Source organism: Erithacus rubecula (assembly GCF_903797595.1).
Source record: "Erithacus rubecula genome assembly, chromosome: 11".
Classification (NCBI taxonomy): domain Eukaryota; kingdom Metazoa; phylum Chordata; class Aves; order Passeriformes; family Muscicapidae; genus Erithacus; species Erithacus rubecula.
In genome coordinates, this window is record NC_136663.1 from 20,592,253 (window position 1) to 20,610,236 (window position 17,984).

Consider the following 17,984-nt stretch of genomic DNA (forward strand, 5'->3'; position numbering starts at 1 on the left):
CAGTGGGGATTATTTATCCTGGGAAGGTCTTGCAGGCTCTTCCTGATCAGCAGAAGCATCCTCTCGAGCTGGGATGGAAGAAGGGGGAGAAGGCAGGCTGCCATGCAGAGAGCACATTTGCTGGAGCAGCACTAGGACTGGGATTTTTTTCCCCCTTTATTTAAGTACCCTCCAGCCAAGCTGCCAGTGAATGTGCTCCTGAAGCAGCACTAAGCTCCACTTCTTTATTTATCATCCTCCTGAAGACCACTTGATGTCTCTCTGCACTGGCTTTGTGTCCCCCTGTCCTTGCAATGGGAGGAATTATTTATTTCCTTGGCCTAGAGGAGCCATCTCAGCCACTCACCTCTGTGCTGTGGGGTTTAAGAGAGATACAAAGAACCATTGCTGCCAGCCCAGTGAGCCATGATACAGGCTGGGGACAGACAGTGCACAGGGCCAAGCTTGGGGTGGGATGGGAGGAGACTGTGTTTTTACAGGGAAATGGCAACAAAAAGGGATTTGGGGGGGAGTAGCCCACGTCTGGGCTTTCTGTTCATATTTATGTATTTATTCAGTGAACATTGGACAAAAAAGGGACTCTGGGGGGGTCACCTTCTTGGGAGCCCAGATTGGACACAGACACCACCTCCCTTCTCTGCTGGCTGTCCTCCATGGCACCTCCTTCCACATGGACTTTCCTCTCTCCTAAAGCCTGGGGGCTGGAGACCCTGGGGACAGACATCCAGAAACTCTTTTCACTTGAAAGTGTCCCCAGCACCTTTTACACATCTCCCAGTGTGCTCTGCCAGGCTGGTGCTCTCCCTGTGTGACAGGTGCTGCCCCTGATGCTCCTGGGCTGCAGGGAGTGGGGCAGAGGGGTTGCACTTTGGTTTCTGTATGGCCAGCTCTCCCCACAAGCCACTCCAGACTCCAGGAGCCTCACAGATGCTGCCTGCATGACTGCTGGGGCCCACTGGGATGCACAGGCAGGTTTGGTGGCATCACCCATGGGTGGACAGATCAGGGGATGCAGCTTGTCTCCAAGATGCACAGGGACCAGAAAACAGATGAATGCATGGAGCTGTGGTGGTCTGGATGTACTCCCAGGAGCCAGGAACTGGCAAGAGTGGCCCATGGGAAAGGTTGCTGGTTGCTTCTGCAGTCACCCAGTGCCTCCAGCAGTGGGCCTGCATGCAGGATACAACCACATCCTGAGTGACCCCTGCTCCCAGGCAGCTCCCATTCAATATCATTCCCGTGGAAGAAGGTGCTGCCATCACCATTCCAGAGTGAACAGTGAGCTGGAAGGGAGCTGTTTGTGACCTGTGTGCACAGGCATGCATCACCCACAGTGCAGAAATCCACCCTCCTCCTCCTCCTCCTCCTCCTCCTTGTCCCCCAAGGCAGCTGTTCAGAGTAGCAGATGGAGCAAGGCCAAACAAACCCCAGGTCCCATGAACCAGCTGCCTCCATTTCCCCAGCCCATTGCCAAGGGCAGCAGTGCCTCACAGCCCCACACTCGTGAAAAAAAAACCACCTCTGTCATCTCCAGAGCTTTGCCAGCAGGAGGGTGACAGGTTTGTTCTGTGGGATGGCAGCACACAAGGTCAGCAGGTTTGGTTCCATTTCCCTGCCCACTCAGCCTCAGCCCAGGGTTTTATCCAGAGCCTGCATGGATTCAGCAGTGGTTTTCCTGCTCCTTGCCTCCTGTCACAGTTTGCTGGGCTCCAAGAGCAGCACTGGGTCTCTGCTGTGGTTTGCTGGTGGTGGCAGAGCTGGGGGAGCAGAGGGGCATGGTGCCTGTGCCTGCACCCAGCGCCAGGGGTGAGCAGCAGAAATGCACCCAGTGCCAGGGGTGAGCACTCAGCCTGGTCCTGCAGGGCACAGGGAGCCCTGGGCCACACTCTGGGTGGTGGGATGTGATACACCAGCACCACTCTGCCAGGATCCAACCCAGTCATCCCTTCTGATGGCCAGGCACATGATCCCTGCCACCTGCACCAGGACACCCAGCTCCACTCTGCTCCCACACTGCCAAAGGCATGGTTCAATGGGCCTGCCAGCTCCTGACCTCCTTAGTCTGATGGTGCAAAGGTCCCTAGCCCAGGAGGGACCCACAGAGGCTGGGACTTCATCCCAGCTGTCCCTGGCTCCAGGGAGGAATAAGCCATGCAGCTGTGGGGCACTCAAGGCTCTGCTCAGCCCCCATTCCCCAGTGTCTCCCAGTTCAGCCCAGTTCCCAAGTGCATGGGATGGAGCTGACGCCTTGAGTACCAGTACCAAATCCCCAAACAAGCCCTTGGGCACTTAGTGCTGCACTGGGGGACCCCTGAGAGAGAGCTGGGGTGCCCCACTGCCCCAGGAGCCCCATCCCCCTGCTCCCTGTGCTGTGTAGCCGTGGTTGCCTGCATGGAACGGTGTCCGTAGCGTAGCGCGTGTTGCCGTGTACACCCGGACTGCTGTGGGCTTGCCTCCAATAAAGATGGTGATGATCTCCTCCTCAGCTGCTCCTGGGCTGCAGGGGGGTCATTCCTGGCCAGCTGTGGCCTCCCCACCCCTGGGGATGGTGCCCACTCCAGGATGCCGGGGCTGAAGGGGTGCTGGCAGCAGCGTGATGGAGCAGTGCTCACTGCGAGCTGCATCCGGCTAAATTTGGAGCCTGCAAAAAAAATTTTTTTTTTCAACACTGGGGTCTAAATTTAGCAGGCACCGGTCACCATCCCCCCCACCACCTCCCCTCAGCCCTGGTTCTCCAGGGGTTTCAGCTCTTCCTGTGACCTCCCACCTGCCTGCCCCATGGCTGCCTCAGCACCTCTCTGTGTCCCAGGGGTGCTGAGCACCCCCAAACCGTGCAGATTTCACTGCCCTGGGGTGCCCATGGTGCCCCCCAGCTCTGCAGTGACCCTGCTGATCCCCACTGCCTGCTCTGCTCCCCGGCCCAGGTTTTGCCACCTGCCCGCCCATGTGTCATCTGCTAATTTTACCTGCAGTGATTTAATCCTGGTTGCCTTTGTGCAGAGGGGAAGTGAGAGCACGAGTGCCTGCAGAGCCCCCCGGCAGCAAGGACACCCCGTGCCCTCTGTGCTTCCTGCCCCCAGCACGTGGTGTGTCCCAGCTGCCCCCCATCATTCCTGGGACACCGTGGCACAGGAGCTACCTGCCTTGACCACTGTCATCCCTGGGGGGTGGAGGTGGCCCTGCAGGACTTGGGAGCTCATTAGTAACCCAACATGGACAGAGGAGTTCCTACCAGCAGCTCACAGACAGGCTGGGCAGCTCGCCCAGGACATTGACAAGCCCATGACCTGAGCATTTCAAGCTGGCCAGAACATCTCTGTACCGACAGACTTCCTAATTCCTGGACAGCTTCCCAGGATCCAAGCAGAAGGTTCCTCTCCTTCCTAAGATGAGATGTGCAGTATGTAACCAAACACCTTGTTTTTGCCTTCTCCAGCAATAACTTCCTCCACAGCAGTGTGAGGCCACCACGCAGCCCATTTGTTTTGTGCAAACTATGTCCTCCCTGAGCAGAGTCAGGTCCCCATGGCAGGTCTCACCTTGTTACATGTAGGGAAACTGAGGCACTTAGCAGGGAAATGCTGCAGTGGGGGGCCTGGCAGGCATCCAGCAGCACCGTTCTGTCCTAAATTCATTCCCAAACCTCTAGGACGTTTGGTGTCTTTCAAGGGTGTGTGTCCATGAATCTGCTTGGAGGGACTCGTGGCCCCAAAGCCCTTGCTGGTAGGAACTACTTTTCCCATGCCCCTCTTAAAAGGCAACTCTGCCTCCAGGGTGCCTGCAGGGTGCCAAAACTAGTACTCAGGGATGAGTTAGCCCTGGGCTCGCAGGGGGTCCCGTGTGATGCTGCCATGCTTGTGTGAAACCAAGAAAGCAGAGGGGACCCCAAGGCCTGTGAGGCCCCAAGTCCATACCATGTGCATGGCTTACTGTGTGGCAGGTTCTTGGGCACGTTGTGCACGGACTCGGACTTTTCTCGCCACCCTGGACTTGGACCCGGACCCGAGGGTTGGCCCCCCCCACAACTCTGCCACCCCCAAGGCCGCCCGTTAAACCCCCACCCGCGCTCTCGCAGAGCGCCGCGGCCCCTTTAAATCCTGCGCTGCCGCGGCCCCACCCGTCAGTCTTTTCCCCCTTCTATTTTTTTATGAATGAAAAACGTTCCGGGCGGAGCCAGGCCAATCGCCGCGCTCCCATTGGTCGCCTCCGCCCCCGCCCACTCAGCCGGTCTCAATGGTGCTGGGCGGAGCGGCGCGCGGGCGGGCGCGGGGCGGCCCGACAGCCAATCAGAGGGCGCGGGCGGCGGAGCGGCGGCTCGCCATTGGCCAGCGCGGAGGGTAAACAAGCGGCGCGGGGCGGGGCCGGCGGAGGCCGCTGGCTCGGGGGCTGCGGGCCGGCGCGCAGTGGCAGCGCGGTGCCCGGGCTCGCAGAGGCGCCGCGCCATCCCCGGCCCCGCTCCCGCTTCGCCCCGCTGCCGCTGAGGCTGCAGCGCCCCGGCCGGGTACGTGGGGGGGCCTGGCGGCGGGGAGCGGCGAGGCCGGGGCGCGGGCCTGGGGCGGGGGCGGTGTTTATGAATGGCGCGGGCCGCGCGGTGTGAATGGCGGGGGGCGCTCGAGCGCGCGCTCGGGGGAGAAGCGCGCGGGGGGGGCGGAGTTTATGAATGGGGCGCGCGGGGCGGCGTGGGAACGAGCGCGGCTGCGGCGCGGCCCCGCAGCGCGGTGAGGGGCGGGGGAGGGAAGGGAAGGGAAAGGAAGGGGCCCGCCCGCCCCGCTGCCTCCTCCCGCTCCCACGGCGCGTGATGTCACGGCCGTTTCTATAGAAATTAGGTGACATCACGAGCCGGGGGGCTGCGACCCGCCACGGCCGCAGGAGCGGGCCGGCTCCCCGGGGAGGCGTGGCGGCCCCGCAGCCGCACCGAGCCAGCCCCGGGGGTGGCGGGGGCCAGGGGCTGACCCCTCCCCGTCCCCTCCACCCCCCAGGCGCGCACCTGCCGGAGCCCGGGCCGGACCCCCCTTCCCGGGCCGGCGTCGATGCTGAGCGGGCCGGGGGCACTGCCCGCTTCGCCCGCACCATGGACGGCTTCTACGACCAGCAGGTTCCCTTCATGGGCCCCGGGGTAAGTTTGGCCACCCTCATCCCTGTGGACACCTGCCTCCCTGACCTTGGGGGCAGCCCTCCCCCATCCTTGGGGCACCCACTCCTCATCCTTGGGAGTGCCCCCCTTGCCCTTGAGGGCACCCCCAGCTTTGGGGGCTGCCACCCTCATGGGCAGCTGTGTCCCTGTTCCTTGCAGAAATCCTGCACAGAGGAGGGCCGAGGCCGGCCGGGGTCCGATAGGAAAAGGAAATTTTTGGAGACCGACCTGGCCCATGACTCGGAAGGTAGGCAGGGCTGGCCCGGGCAGCCGTGGCCTCTCTGTGGCCCCGTGAGACCACTTGCCTCGCATTCGTTGTTTTGCAAATAATCCTGCAAATAATGCAGTTTTATGTATTCTTCTGTGGAGCACATAAGTCTTTCACTCTGTTCCAGAGCTCTTCCAGGATCTCAGCCAGCTCCAAGAGGCCTGGCTAGCTGAAGGCAAGTCTTCACCTCTGCCTTTTGCCATGTCAAATCTCTCTGAGAGCATCTCTTTCAGAACTGAAAATGCCATAAACCCACTTTTTTGTTTGTTTTTTTTAGCTCAGGTCCCCGACGACGAACAATTTGTCCCAGATTTCCAGTCTGACAACTGTAAGTGATTGTTCCGGGTTTTTGTTCTCTGGGGTTAGATGTTTGGGTGCCTGTGCAAACATTTGCACTGGATTTGGAGTTGCTTCCTTGGGAAAGCAGTTGTTCCTGGGGCTGAAACGTGAAATCACGGGATTTTGGGAGAAAGCACGTGTGGTTTGGGTTCATCGAGATGAAACGTGCAACGTCCTGTCTTTTGTTAATGGTGGAAATTATGGCCAAGCGCATGGAAATATCTAAACTGCTCTCTGGGTTCCTCTGAGACACGATGCTTGTTCGTAGTGAGGTGGATTCGCTTCTAAATCCTCCTTTTCCTTTTCAAGTGGGAGAGATAACCCTGGTTGGGCTGCTTGGTTAGCCACAATCTCTGCAGCTTCTAGAGCTTTGTAGAGCCCTTGCCCAGCGCTGTTGGCAAGAGCGAGCCTGAGCGGTGAAACTTGAGCCGCTTTAAGCAGCATTAATCACTGGCAAGCAAGCCTCTTTAAAAGGAGGCCAGTGAAAATGCAGTCCCTGGTGAATTGCATAAGAGCAGAGAGTTGGTTCTGAGCCGTGCTGCGCTGCCAGAGCGAGCTGGTGGCGAGGGCAGGGGCTGGGGAACGGCGTGTGGGGCTCCAAGGGTCGGCCGGGGGAGGACGGGGGCGGAATCAGGATGTTTTGAGTTGTTACCTGGCAAACACAAGTAGTGGCTTGGTGTCGGTGGCTGGGCTTTGCTGCCGAGCCAGACAGCTACGGAACTCGGAGGAAATCAAATTTAGCCTGCAGTCGAACAGATTTTTCATTCCAGCTTTGTCACAGCATGCAGCGGGGTATCTCCTCCGACAGCAAGCGCATGTTAATTATTGCTCTTTGGTTACTTCGGAGTGGGAAACTTGCCATTGAGCTGGTCCAGACAGCCCAAGTTTCAGATGTGTTTTTTTCCCCCTGTCTCCCCTGAGATAAAAGGCGAGCCTGGAGTCAGAAACACAACGGTCTGTTGACATCCCCAGCACAGCCCAGCAGCTCTTGCTCGGAGCAGTAGAAACTGCAGTGTGCGTGGGAGGGTGGCTCTTGAAGCTGAAGCTGTTTCCAGTGCCTTTTGGCAGTCTCTTTTTCCTTGTAACCTGAAGAGCTCAGAGAGGAGAGAGAAACTTTTCTGGGTGATGCAGGAAAAAGAGGAGAAGAAGAAAAAGGCGTTTATTTGGTCAGGACCCTTAAAATGTTCTGATCTGCTCGGCCTGCCGACCTGGTGTTGAAAGGACTTTGTCACTTGAAAGATCTGCCTGCAGCAATAACCTTCCTTAACATTCCTGGGGAGAGAAAGCAAAGGTTTATTTTGCTTCTGCAGTGCTGGCTGTGGGGGGACCCAGACTGAGGCAGAGAGGAATGGGAAGCCCAGCTCTGCATCCCTGTGCTAGAGAGAGTTTACAGAGGAGAGAAACACCAGTTTAGAGCTGTGTGCTGTGTAGAAAGGGAGAGAAGGCTGGCTCTGGTGCAGCTGCAGTCTGCACCCAGCTTTCACTAGCAGGGACATGCTGCCTTCCTGGGCTGGCAGTCACATTGGAGTTCAGCATCCGTTGGCTCTTGGGGAAAGGTAAATCCCTTCTTAGTCCCTGTGGATGTTTGTCCCTGTGTTGGACTCTGTTTCTGCAGTTGTGTGACTCCACGCCTTTTCCATGAGGAAACTGCTGTTCTCTTACCCTGAGCAAATCTCAGTCTTGTGCCCCATCTTGCCTTCCCATGGCCAATTTTCCTTGCACAGCAGCAAAAAGGGGCGAACCAGGCTCAGTTTGGACCCCACTGCAACGGGGAGCATTGCTGCCTGTGCCACATGGAGTCTTGGATATGCTCAGAACTGCATTCTTCTTACCTTGCTAAAACTCCCTCAAAGCTGCCTGCAACTCTGCTACTGCCCACTCTCTGTTCCCAATTCCATAGCCAAGATCCCTGGCAGACAGGGTCTTAAAGTTGGGGCAAAATAATCCGGAGGGCAGTGGGTTGCTGTGCTGAGGAGGAAATCCCACTGTAAGGAAAGCAAGGCTACTCCACATGAAGGATGCATTGTTCTGAGTGGCAAGAGGCCAGATTTAGTGCTTATAAGTTGTTCAGGGAAGTGGTGGATCCTTCCAGGAGAGCAAGGAGGCTGTGGTGACTCCACAGAGCTCGTGCTGGCTCTCACACTGCACCCTGGCTGGGCATGGGGGTGAGTTCACCAGCTGTGGTCCTGTGGCCAAGGCTGTAAATGCAGTGTTATGTCTCCACTGATTGTTTAAGACCTGGAAAGTGATGGGATCATGCTGAGGAGATCAAGCAGCACAAGAAGTGATTTTTTTCCCAGGGTACTTGCCTCCCTGTGCAGGCAGCACATTGCAACAGCCACGGGCACGGCAAAGAGTTTCTTCCACACCAAAATGAAAGAGGGAGGTTTGTTTGTGAGGAAGAGTTGTTTAAACAAAGGAGAGCAGGATCCTGGCTTCTATTTCTGACTCCTCTCCTTATGTGACCTTGGGTGCGTCCTGTAGTGCCGGGGGATGGAGGGGCAGGAGTGGAGCTCGGTCCCAGGTGATGGCTTGAGTTGGTGCCAGTGTCCCTGGGCTGGAAGTGGTGTTTTGGTTGCCTTTCCCTTGGCTCATTCAATGGAAGCCAGTGCTCTCCAAACTTAGTCTCATGGAGGTGCAGGAGGATGGGAATAACCTGCCCTGTTTTCCACCAAGGGATTCACTGGGAATTCCAGGCCTTTTCCATGGGGCATGTCTTAGGGCTGGCATTAGAGGCATTTCCAGTTGGTGCTGTTGTGTGGCACTGGGAGGGTTTGCCTGAACCTCCCCTCCTGGCTGGGCACAGCAGTGTGGCTGGTCCCTTGCTGCTCTCCCCAGGGTCTGTCCTTCCATCAGCAGAGGCTAAAGCAGCCCTGAGGGCTGTCAGGCACCCACGGGTGTCCTCGCTGCTGCTGTGGCTCAGCCTTGGCATGGATCTGCCAACACATCCTCTCCAGCCCCATCTGTAGTTGAGCTGCTCCCTCTGAGTATTTTTATATATTTTTTTAGCTTTTAATTACAGTGCCGAGGGCAGGACCGGAAAGTGTAAAAGTGCTTGTGCACCCAGTGTTCCTTTGAGGTGCTGGGGCAGGGCAGCTCCTCCCAGCTCGCTGCTGGGACCCAAAGCCAGAGCTTTCCCCCAAAAGCTGCACCCTGTGCTCCTGCAGCCTCGCTGGCCGTGAGCTTGGCACTGGAGCACGTCGTGCTGAGCAGCGCCGGCCGGCCCCGCAGTGTTTGTGTAAGGAATCCAAACGTTGCACAGAGCCCGGGCTTGGACAGCTGGTCTCTGTTAGGATCTTAAGACTCATTTCCCTTTTTTTTTGAATGGCAGTGCTAAGCTCTGGGGAAATTTTTCCTTTCTTTTTTTTTTTTTTTTTTTTTTTTTTTTCCCTCCCTCAGCCACATGAATGGAGCACTACGAAGTGTTTGTGAATGGAGGGTGGTGCCTGCTCAGGGACTGGAGGCTTTTTTTTTTTTTTCTTTTTTTTCAATGAATAACCAGACCCCATTGTACGACTGGCGGAAAAACAACTCGCTCCAACAACACGGAGCCTGTTCGGGAGAACCATGCCCACGATAGGGAGCTGGAGCCTTTCCAAAACCAGTTCCCCTTTGCTTTCCCATGGCTCGTGGGGTGCCTGTGCTTTGCCACCGCCACGCTGGCCCCCTTTTAAGGCTGGAAATGCTGAGAGTGGCAAAACCTGGCTGGGGAAGGGGGGGAAGGAGGAGTGGGATAAATCCGGCTTGGGAGCGGGTGGAAGGCGTGTGGGGGGCTGTGCTGGCTCAGCGCTGGGCTTTGTGTTTCAAATCCTTCTCGGGGAGGGGGGGTTTATGCCCTTGGTACCAGCTGTACTGAGGCCCTTCCAGGGGGGGATGGGCAGAGAGGGGAGTCAGCAGCTCTTTAAAGGTTTTGACAAATTAGGGGAGCAGCTAATTACCTGGCAAGCTGTGAACAGTTGTCCTGGAGCTATTTGTCCTCTCCAGTGTAGCTGGGCTGTGTTTAGGCTTCGCACGAAGCTAATACTCCACTTCCGATTAGTCTTGGCTCTGCTCTGAGGCGCTATTTAGGTACAGATCTCTGAGGCGCTTTCCCTTTCTTAGGGCGCCTGCTTTTAGAAATTAATTAGCTTAAGCGTATATTACTCAGTTTATAATTATATATAGCAAGTGAGCTTGGGAGTGGGCGGAGAGGATTTGGGTTTAATGGGATGTTTGTCACTTGAGCTCATAGTGGGACCCTAGGGCTGGATCCCTTTGGAGCACCTCGGCTGCGGGAAGGTGGATCCCACTTAAAAACTCTGCAAGTGGGTACGGCCCTGGGAGGGCAGGGGGTAGTTGTTTATCAGGTCTTGGAGCTCCAGTCTGTCAAACTCAGGGAGGCAACCACTGCCTGTGGTGCCTGGGCTTTGCTCCACTCGCTGTGAGGCTGGTGGACAGCACGTGTCCCATCTAAGGCTGTTGTTGAGCTGCCTGTGCCCCTCTGGCTCTCACACTGCACCCTGGCTGGGCATGGGGGTGAGTTCACCAGCAATGGTCCTGTGGCCAAGGGTGTAAATACAGTGTTATGTCTCCACTGATTGTTTAAGGCCTGGAAAGTGATGGGATCATGCTGAGGAGATCAAGCAGCATAAGAAGTGATTTTTTTTTTTTTTTCCCCCAGGGTACTTGTGGCCTCCCTGTGCAGGCAGCACATTGCAATAGCTACGGGCAGGACACAGAGTTTCTTACACACCAAAGTGAAAGAGGGAGGTTTTTTTGTGAGGAAGAGTTGTTTAAACAAAGGAGAGCAGGATCCTGGCTGAGAACAATGTCCTGGGCTGCTGTGACTGTCCCAGCTCTGCCCTCCCCTGCCACCCTGACTCACTTCCCCACCAGCGTTGGGGTCTGTCAGCCTGGTTTAGTTGCTGAGTGCTCCCAGGGCATCATCCAGCACCTTATTGCCAAGCAGGAGTGAGGCTCCCAGCGCCCCCTGCCCTGTGGGTGAGCCTGTGTCCCCTCGCTGTCCTTGCAGTGGTCCTGCACGCCCCACCTCCGGCCAAGATCAAACGGGAGCTGCCCAGCCCATCCTCGGAGCTGTCATCCTGCAGCCACGAGCAGGCTCTGTGTGCCGGCTATGGGGACAAGTGCCTCTACAACTGCTGGTAGGTAGCACGGGGACACCGCCGTGTGCAGAGCCCTGGGGGACTGTGCCACGCCGCAGTGTCACCGTCAGCCCCCGGCCCTTCTCCCTTGGCAGTGCCTACGACAGGAAACCCCCCGCCGGGTTCAAGCCATTAACGCCGCCCGCCACGCCCGTGTCCCCCGCGCAGCCCGGGCCGGCGCTGCCCCCGCCGGGCCCGCCCGTGCCAGGGGCTGCCCATGGGGCTGCTCACGGCGCTGCCCCGGCCCCCCACGCCCTGCAGGAGCAGCGCCAGCAGCCGCCCTTCGCCGTGCCGCGCCCGCCCATGCACATGCCAAAGATGATGTCTGAGAACCAATACCCCGCAGAGCACAGGTGAGGCAGCCCCACCCCAGTCACCACGGGAGCCGCTGGGGGTGGCTTGGTGGTCTCAAAGTGTGGGGGAGAAAGAGGAATGCTCGTGTCTTTGTCCCCATGCTGTGGGTGCAGTCCGTGGGCAAATGTTGCCTGTGGTCCCACGTGGCAAAACTTGTTTCTTCTTACTGGGATCTTGTGGCTCTTTCTCCAGCTCCTTCCAGTCCCTGAACATTGGGCAAGAGCCTTTACCTCCCTCTTGGGACAGGCAAGGGAGGCAGAGGCTGACTCCTGCATCCACCCCTGTTCCAACAGTGATGGTCCCTAGTCAGGGCTCTGCTCTCCTCATTCCCATCTGCTGTAGCTCTGCCTCCCAAGCCAAGCCATGCTGGGTTGTGGGGCTGGGACCCCGGGCTGGGAGTGGTCCAGAGCTCCCCCTTGCACTGCATGGCATCACCATGGTTTTGTGGGCTGTGGTGGGAGACCCCTGTTTCCTCCTTCCTCTCCGAGCTGTGGCTTCATTCCCCATCACTCCCATGTGCCTGGAGACTCTACCAGTCCCTTCCCTCACCCTGGGTTTGCTCCTTTGGGTGCTCTGCTCGTGGTTTCTGGATTTCCTTTGCTGTGGCAGCCACGGTGTCACCCCTGTGAGCATGGGACAAGATGTGGCAGCCTGGCGAAGTGGGGCCAAGGGTTTCCTTGGAATGTTCCCACAGCAGGCGAGCATCCCTGCCCAGCAAAGCAGGCTCTGTGTGACCTTCAGGCTGTGCAGGGGGCTGGCTGCGACCCCTCGGGAATCTCTGTGCCAGCACGGGGCTTGGGTTTCGTTCAGGAAGGGCAGAGGGACATGGCTCGGAAATGGAGTAATCCCAGCCCGGCAGCTGGGAGGGCTCGGGTTACAAAGGCAAATGGTGCAAGGCCGGCTGAGAGGAGCCCGCACGGACATCCCAGATCACCTTTCAAGGTGCCGGAGGACGGGGGGATGTGGCAGCACCCCCTCGAGATGGTGCCTCAGCCATGGCCAGCAGCAGAGACCTGCTCTCAGAGCAGCGGTGGCAGCAGCAGAGCCCAAAATAGTGCTCCCTGCTGTCGGGTTCAAGGTTTAATCCCAGCTGCGCAGGCGGATTAGCAGCCGGCTGGGGCTGCGGGGTGGATTTGGCTTTGCGTAAGCGCCCACCCATGCACAGCATCCCTGGCCCCTGCCCCCAGCTGGGGACACATTTTAGTGGTCTGCAGAGAGAGGAGTGCCGGGGGGTGGTTTTTTTGTCTTTTCCTGTTCCTTTACAGATACCTGAAGGCAGAGTGCTGTACTGTGGTGGCCCGTGTGTAATCCTGCTGTTCCATCTGGGGATCCTCAGCGCTTAGAGGGGCCTCTGGGTCCCCTGTGGTTCTGAGGAGCCGTTCCAGCCTGCTGTGGGTGCGCCCCAGGCCGAGGACACGCAGTTTGTGGTGACACCAGGCCCTTGTCCCGCAGGTTCCAGCGGCAGCTGTCGGAGCCGTGCCCCCCGTTCCCGCCGCAGCCCGGGGTGCCGGGGGACGGCCGCCCCCTCTACCACCGGCAGCTGTCGGAGCCCCTGGGCCCCACTGCCCCCCGCCCCCCTCAGGGATTCAAGCAGGAGTACCACGACCCTCTCTACGAGCACGGCGGCCCTGGCCTGCCCGGCCCCCCTGGCCACAGCTTCCAGCCCCCCTTGGGCATCAAGCAGGAGCCCCGGGACTACTGCATTGACTCAGGTGGGTGTGGGCCAGGGGCTGGGTGTGGTGACACCAGTGACACTCCAGGGAGCATCAGCACGGCAGGGGCAGGGTGCTGGGTTGCCACTTTGCCTTTTTATTTCCCCTCTTTCCTCTTTTTCCGAGGCGTTCTCCCCATTCCAGCGGTGTGGTCAGTGCTGTAGCCACAGGCTGGGGTGCCCCACAGTGCCTGGTGGGTCCCCCCTTGGCTCTGGCCTGGGGCCAGCTGTGATTGCTGGCTGCTGGACCCTACCAGCATCACGGAAAAATCCTCTAATCGCCTTAGGACCTAAAAATACCCCAACCTCGGGATGGAGGGTGGCACAGCCCAGCAGATGGTAGGGGAGGTGCAGCAGTGCCTCTCTTCATGTGAGGCCTGTGAAAACTCAAGCTCCAGTCTAAACTCCAGTGCCACCCCAAATCATACTAGCTATTTTTTCCCCAATGCTGAGGGTGGATGTAGTGGACCAGGGAGTGTGGGGAGGGAGGATTCACTGCAGTCCATGCTCGGGATAATGAATATGCTGCCAAACCCCCAAATCTGTGGGGTTTGCAACCTTAATGCCATTTATTTCCCCCTCAGAAGTGCCTAACTGCCAGTCCTCGTACCTACGGGGGAATGTCTTCCCCAACAGCCATGACGGTGAGTGACTCCCCCTCTGTCCCCTGTCCTGGCCCCATCCCACCCCTCACTTGTGGGCAGCACTCCCTGGGCACCCAGAAAAGCCCCAGGAGAGCCACATGTGCTGGCAGCAGCCCTTGTGAGCGTGCTGGGAGGGCACGGCAGCGCCGTGTAATCGGGGATAATCTGACAGGGCTGCTAATAGGGTTTGGAGCAGTGACGGGGGCAGAGCTGCACAGAGCTCAGCCACTGAAATCACTGGCAACAGGTCTGCTCCCAGAGCTGGGGATGGGCTCCTGTTCTGGGTTCAGCCAAGGCAGGGTTTTTTGGGGTCCAGCCAGGGCAGTGGAGGGGCCCTGTGCTCACAAAGGGTGTTTTCCCCACAGGATTTTCATATGAAAAGGACACACGATTGTATTTTGATGACACGTGCGTGGTACCCGAGAGGCTGGAGGGTAAGAATCTGACCCCAGAGGAACTGAGGCTCGTGGAGGAAGGTGTGGGGATGCTGGGATCTGATGTGCCTGCCTTATAAAGCGAAGCAGTGCTGGCACAGTGCTCCTTAGAGCTGCTGAGCATCATCCCACGTGGCAGCTTGGCATCAGTGCCGTGCTCCATCTCTGTCCCTGACACCTACCTGCCTGCAGCACCATCCCCAGCACCTCTCCCCCTCCCACCCCGTGATCCTGCTCAGGTGTCTTGGCACAGGATGGCCCATGTTGTTGTAGGTATCTCCAGCTGGGAGAGGGGCAGAGCCAGGCTGTTTACCCAGGTGTCTTTGTGCAAGCAGGTAAAGTGAAGCAGGAGCCCACCCTGTACCGTGAGGGCCCTCCCTACCAGCGGCGTGGGTCCCTGCAGCTGTGGCAGTTCCTGGTCACCCTCCTGGATGACCCTGCCAACGCCCACTTCATCGCCTGGACCGGCCGGGGCATGGAGTTCAAGCTGATCGAGCCTGAGGAGGTAGGAGAGCTCCTGCCCTGGAGCTGGGGGTGCCTGTGGGGTGTAGGGCTGGATCCTTCCCATGCAGCAGAACCTTCTGACTTGAGGCGAGGCACCTTTCTCTGCTCTCCAGCCAGCTGGAGAAATTTGCCTTTAGTACCTTCCACTGCCTCTCAGCGTGGCGTGTGCTGCTCCTCAAGTGGCACTGGTCACCAGCCATGCTGGTGTTGCCTCTGTGCTGAGTTCTGCTGCTCTGCCACTGCTCCCTCCTTCCCAAGCTGCTCCCATCCTCTGCCCTGAGTTTCCAGCAGCAGCAGCAGCTCCGTGCTGGCACACTGTGATTCCAGAGCCACTCTGCTCCACAGGAGGGTGACACAGAGGGAGAAGCTGTTTGGGGAGTAATTGAGAGCAGCTGTGGCCAGCACCGAGCTGCGCATTGTGGGTAATTACCCATAATATCTCTTGCACCACGCATGGAAATTGTGGTATTTTGAAGCAGCTTTTTTGGCAGGCTCTCCTTAATGAAATGACTGTTGATTTGGGCCCTGGTTCGGCGGTGGCTGTGTGGTGGCAGGGAGCCACTCCCACACCACGGTGACACCTTGGCTGCAGCTAGCCCTCTCAGACCAGCCTCTGGTCTGCATTTCAGCTGTGATTTCCTTTGAGGATCCCTGATGACTGCCCCCTCTCTGTCCCCACAGGTGGCACGGCGCTGGGGCATCCAGAAGAACCGACCAGCCATGAACTATGACAAGCTCAGCCGCTCCCTGCGCTACTACTACGAGAAGGGCATCATGCAGAAGGTGAGTGACCCCCAGAGCGGGCTGTGACCATCCCCTGCTGTCCCAGGGTGTGGCAGGAGGGGGGTTAGATCCCGTGTGAGGTGTATGGTGCTCCCCCAGGGCAGGGCTGGTGTTCAGTCCCCCCTCACACCCTCCCTCCTCCCGCAGGTCGCCGGCGAGCGGTACGTCTATAAATTCGTCTGTGACCCCGACGCCCTGTTCTCCATGGCCTATCCTGACAACCAGCGCCCTTTCCTGAAGACAGAGCCCGACTGCCCGGTGCCAGAGGAGGAGACGGTGCCCCTGACACACTTTGAGGACAGCCCAGCCTTCCTCCTGGAGATGGATCCCTGCAGCAGCCTTCCCTACGCGGAGGGCTTCGCCTACTGACTCGGCCGGCCGGCAGAGCCACTGCCACCAGCGCGTCCACCTGGGGCTGACACGGTTTTCTAAGAGTATTTTTGGCTGTCTGTAAGGAGACAAAAAAACAAAACAAACCCAATGACAAACAGCATGGGTGCACACACAGATTTGAGGAATTTCAAACGCCCCGCGTGTGTCGCTGCCGAATTCCCACCCTTCCTTTCCAAGGGCTAGTGCACAGGACTGCCCGTGGCTGGCACCTCCTGCCGTGCATCAGTGTGATGTCTTGGGGCACCAGGAGCCTAAAGTTGCAGCCTCTTCCCCAGGCCCTGGCTCTGGCAGTGCCCCAAGTCTGGGCTGCGTGGCTACCGAGCCAATTGTCACGACAATCTGCTTTGCATCGAGCACAATCCCTGCGTAGCTGCCTTGTGTGGTGGAAAGGGCTTTGATTTGCACAGAGAGAGAGGAGGGATGTGGGGCCAGCACCCCGGGGCTGATGTGCACAGCATCCTACCCCAACTCCGAGGAGCCTTCTGCCTTCTTCCTGACGCCCCTCCCCATATTATCCTCTTGTTCCCATAGAACCTCCTGCATCCTCTCCGTGCCCCCAATCCTCCCCAGCTCTGGCTACAGGCCAGGGGTTGCATTTTGGGGAGGAGGAGACCCTGACACTAACTCCCTCTTTGGTTTGTTTATTTTTATTTTTTTTTTTTTTGGGATGTTTTAGGAAAATACTAAAGGTTTCTAAACTGATTTTTGTAGATTTTTTGTATTGTAAGGCAAAGCTATTTTTTGCAGCTCGGCTGCTGTCCCTGGAGCCCCTGGGGACATTTCCTAGTGGCAGGGGCAGCCCTCCATGCCCATGGCTTCCTGGGATGGCTGCTGAAGGATCTGGTCCACTCCATTTCACTGCTCCAGTCCTCTTTCCCAGGGGAGCCAGGGCTGAATCCCAGTACTGGCTCAGTTGTGCTCCCCCTGCTCGGCATGGCCTCGGAGCTGGGCTGTAAGGCTGAGGTGGGTAGGGATAGGGGGTCCCCCACCCCCCTTCCTCAACATCCCGCTTCCCTCCAGCTCCCCCCACCCCCCACCCCTTGCTGCACCTCCTAAAACTTCTCCACCACTCATATATCCATACCTGCCTCCCCTGCACCAGCTACATGTTTTGTTGTAAATGCTGTATAGGAATTTTTTTCTCTTCCTTAATTAGCTTCAGTTGGAATTTTTGTTTGGGTTTTTTTTGTTGGTTTTTTTTTTTGGTCTGATTCTTTTTTTTTTTTTTTTTTTTTTTTTTTTTTTTTTTTTTTTTTTTTTTGGGAAGTATGAAGATTAACTCTGCAATGACTTGGTTGCTCTCCCCATGGTGGCTGCAGTGGCCTGTACCCATGGGGAGCATTTGCTTTTGGGAACCCCACCTTGGGGACAGGTTTTTAACCATCTGCTCTGTGTGGCAGGTCTGCAGTGCAGAAGGAGTTAATCTGAGGACTGATTTGAAATATCTTTATTCAAGCAGGGCTATGTATCTCCTGCAAAGCTGCATTACATTCTGTACTGTGTACAATAAAGGATCTTGCTTCCTGTTCCTCCCTGACTGCCTGGGCTCCTGCTTTCCCTGTGCCTTGGGATGCTGCCTGGGCTTGTGGGGGCTGGAGTGCTCCAGGCTACAGCCCATATTTGGGACCTGCAGGAGGGTCTGTCTGGAGCTGGGCCCAAGTCACCAGGGCTGCTTTCTCCCCAGTTCTGGATTTTGTTGTTCCTGGGTGTGGATCCTGCCATGGCTTTCACAAAGCCACATCCCATGAGAGGATCCATTTGGAATGGGGGTGGCTTCTGCCCCGTGGGTGCAGTTTAATATTGCTCCTTCCCAGGGTTTCTCAGTGAGTCCTCCACTCCCCAGAAAACATGAGCACCTGCCATCAAGTAGGGGCTGAAGCTCAGGAAAGCTCCAAGCTCCTCCACAAGCTACTGGCAGTGGTCCCCACATTGTCTTCATTTCTAGGCTGGGAAAAATTCAGAGTTTGCAAAAAGATGAAGGAAAAGGGTAGAGGGCAAGGGTGGTTCTGTGAGGACTTGATTCAGCTGAAGGGTCTGTGTTCTCCTGCCAGGCTGGAGAAAAACTCAAACACCCCAGAACTGCCCCTTCCCACTGGCCTCAATTTTATCTGGGCTGAGCCATGGTCTCCACAGGCTCCCAGCCCATCCTGGGCTTGGTGTGATGCTGGAGTTGTTCTTTTCCAGTTTATTTTCAGTGCCCAGCCAAACCCCATCCCTAGATGTGGCAGTGGAGAGATGAAAGGTCCCTGTGTGCCACGACACTTTTTACACACACCCCA

At 57.6% G+C, this 17,984-nt stretch overlaps 1 protein-coding gene across 2 annotated transcripts; it reads left to right on the forward strand.

The window, feature by feature from the left end:
- Nucleotides 1-4,359: 4,359 nt before the first annotated feature.
- Nucleotides 4,360-17,242, forward strand: ETV5 (ETS variant transcription factor 5). Of its 2 annotated transcripts, none has more exons than XM_079315677.1 (13): nucleotides 4,360-4,501; nucleotides 4,980-5,116; nucleotides 5,294-5,381; nucleotides 5,530-5,577; nucleotides 5,680-5,730; nucleotides 10,753-10,882; nucleotides 10,978-11,235; nucleotides 12,689-12,948; nucleotides 13,532-13,591; nucleotides 13,957-14,025; nucleotides 14,361-14,530; nucleotides 15,211-15,312; nucleotides 15,460-17,242. In XM_079315677.1, the coding sequence occupies exons 2-13, from the start codon at nucleotides 5,072-5,074 to the stop codon at nucleotides 15,679-15,681; spliced, it is 1,503 nt and encodes a 500-aa protein (XP_079171803.1). In that variant the 5' UTR covers nucleotides 4,360-4,501; nucleotides 4,980-5,071; the 3' UTR covers nucleotides 15,682-17,242. The 2 variants fall into 2 exon arrangements, with proteins under 2 accessions (XP_079171803.1, XP_079171802.1); XM_079315676.1 differs by lacking the exon at nucleotides 4,360-4,501 and adding an exon at nucleotides 4,648-4,718.
- Nucleotides 17,243-17,984: the final 742 nt, after the last annotated feature.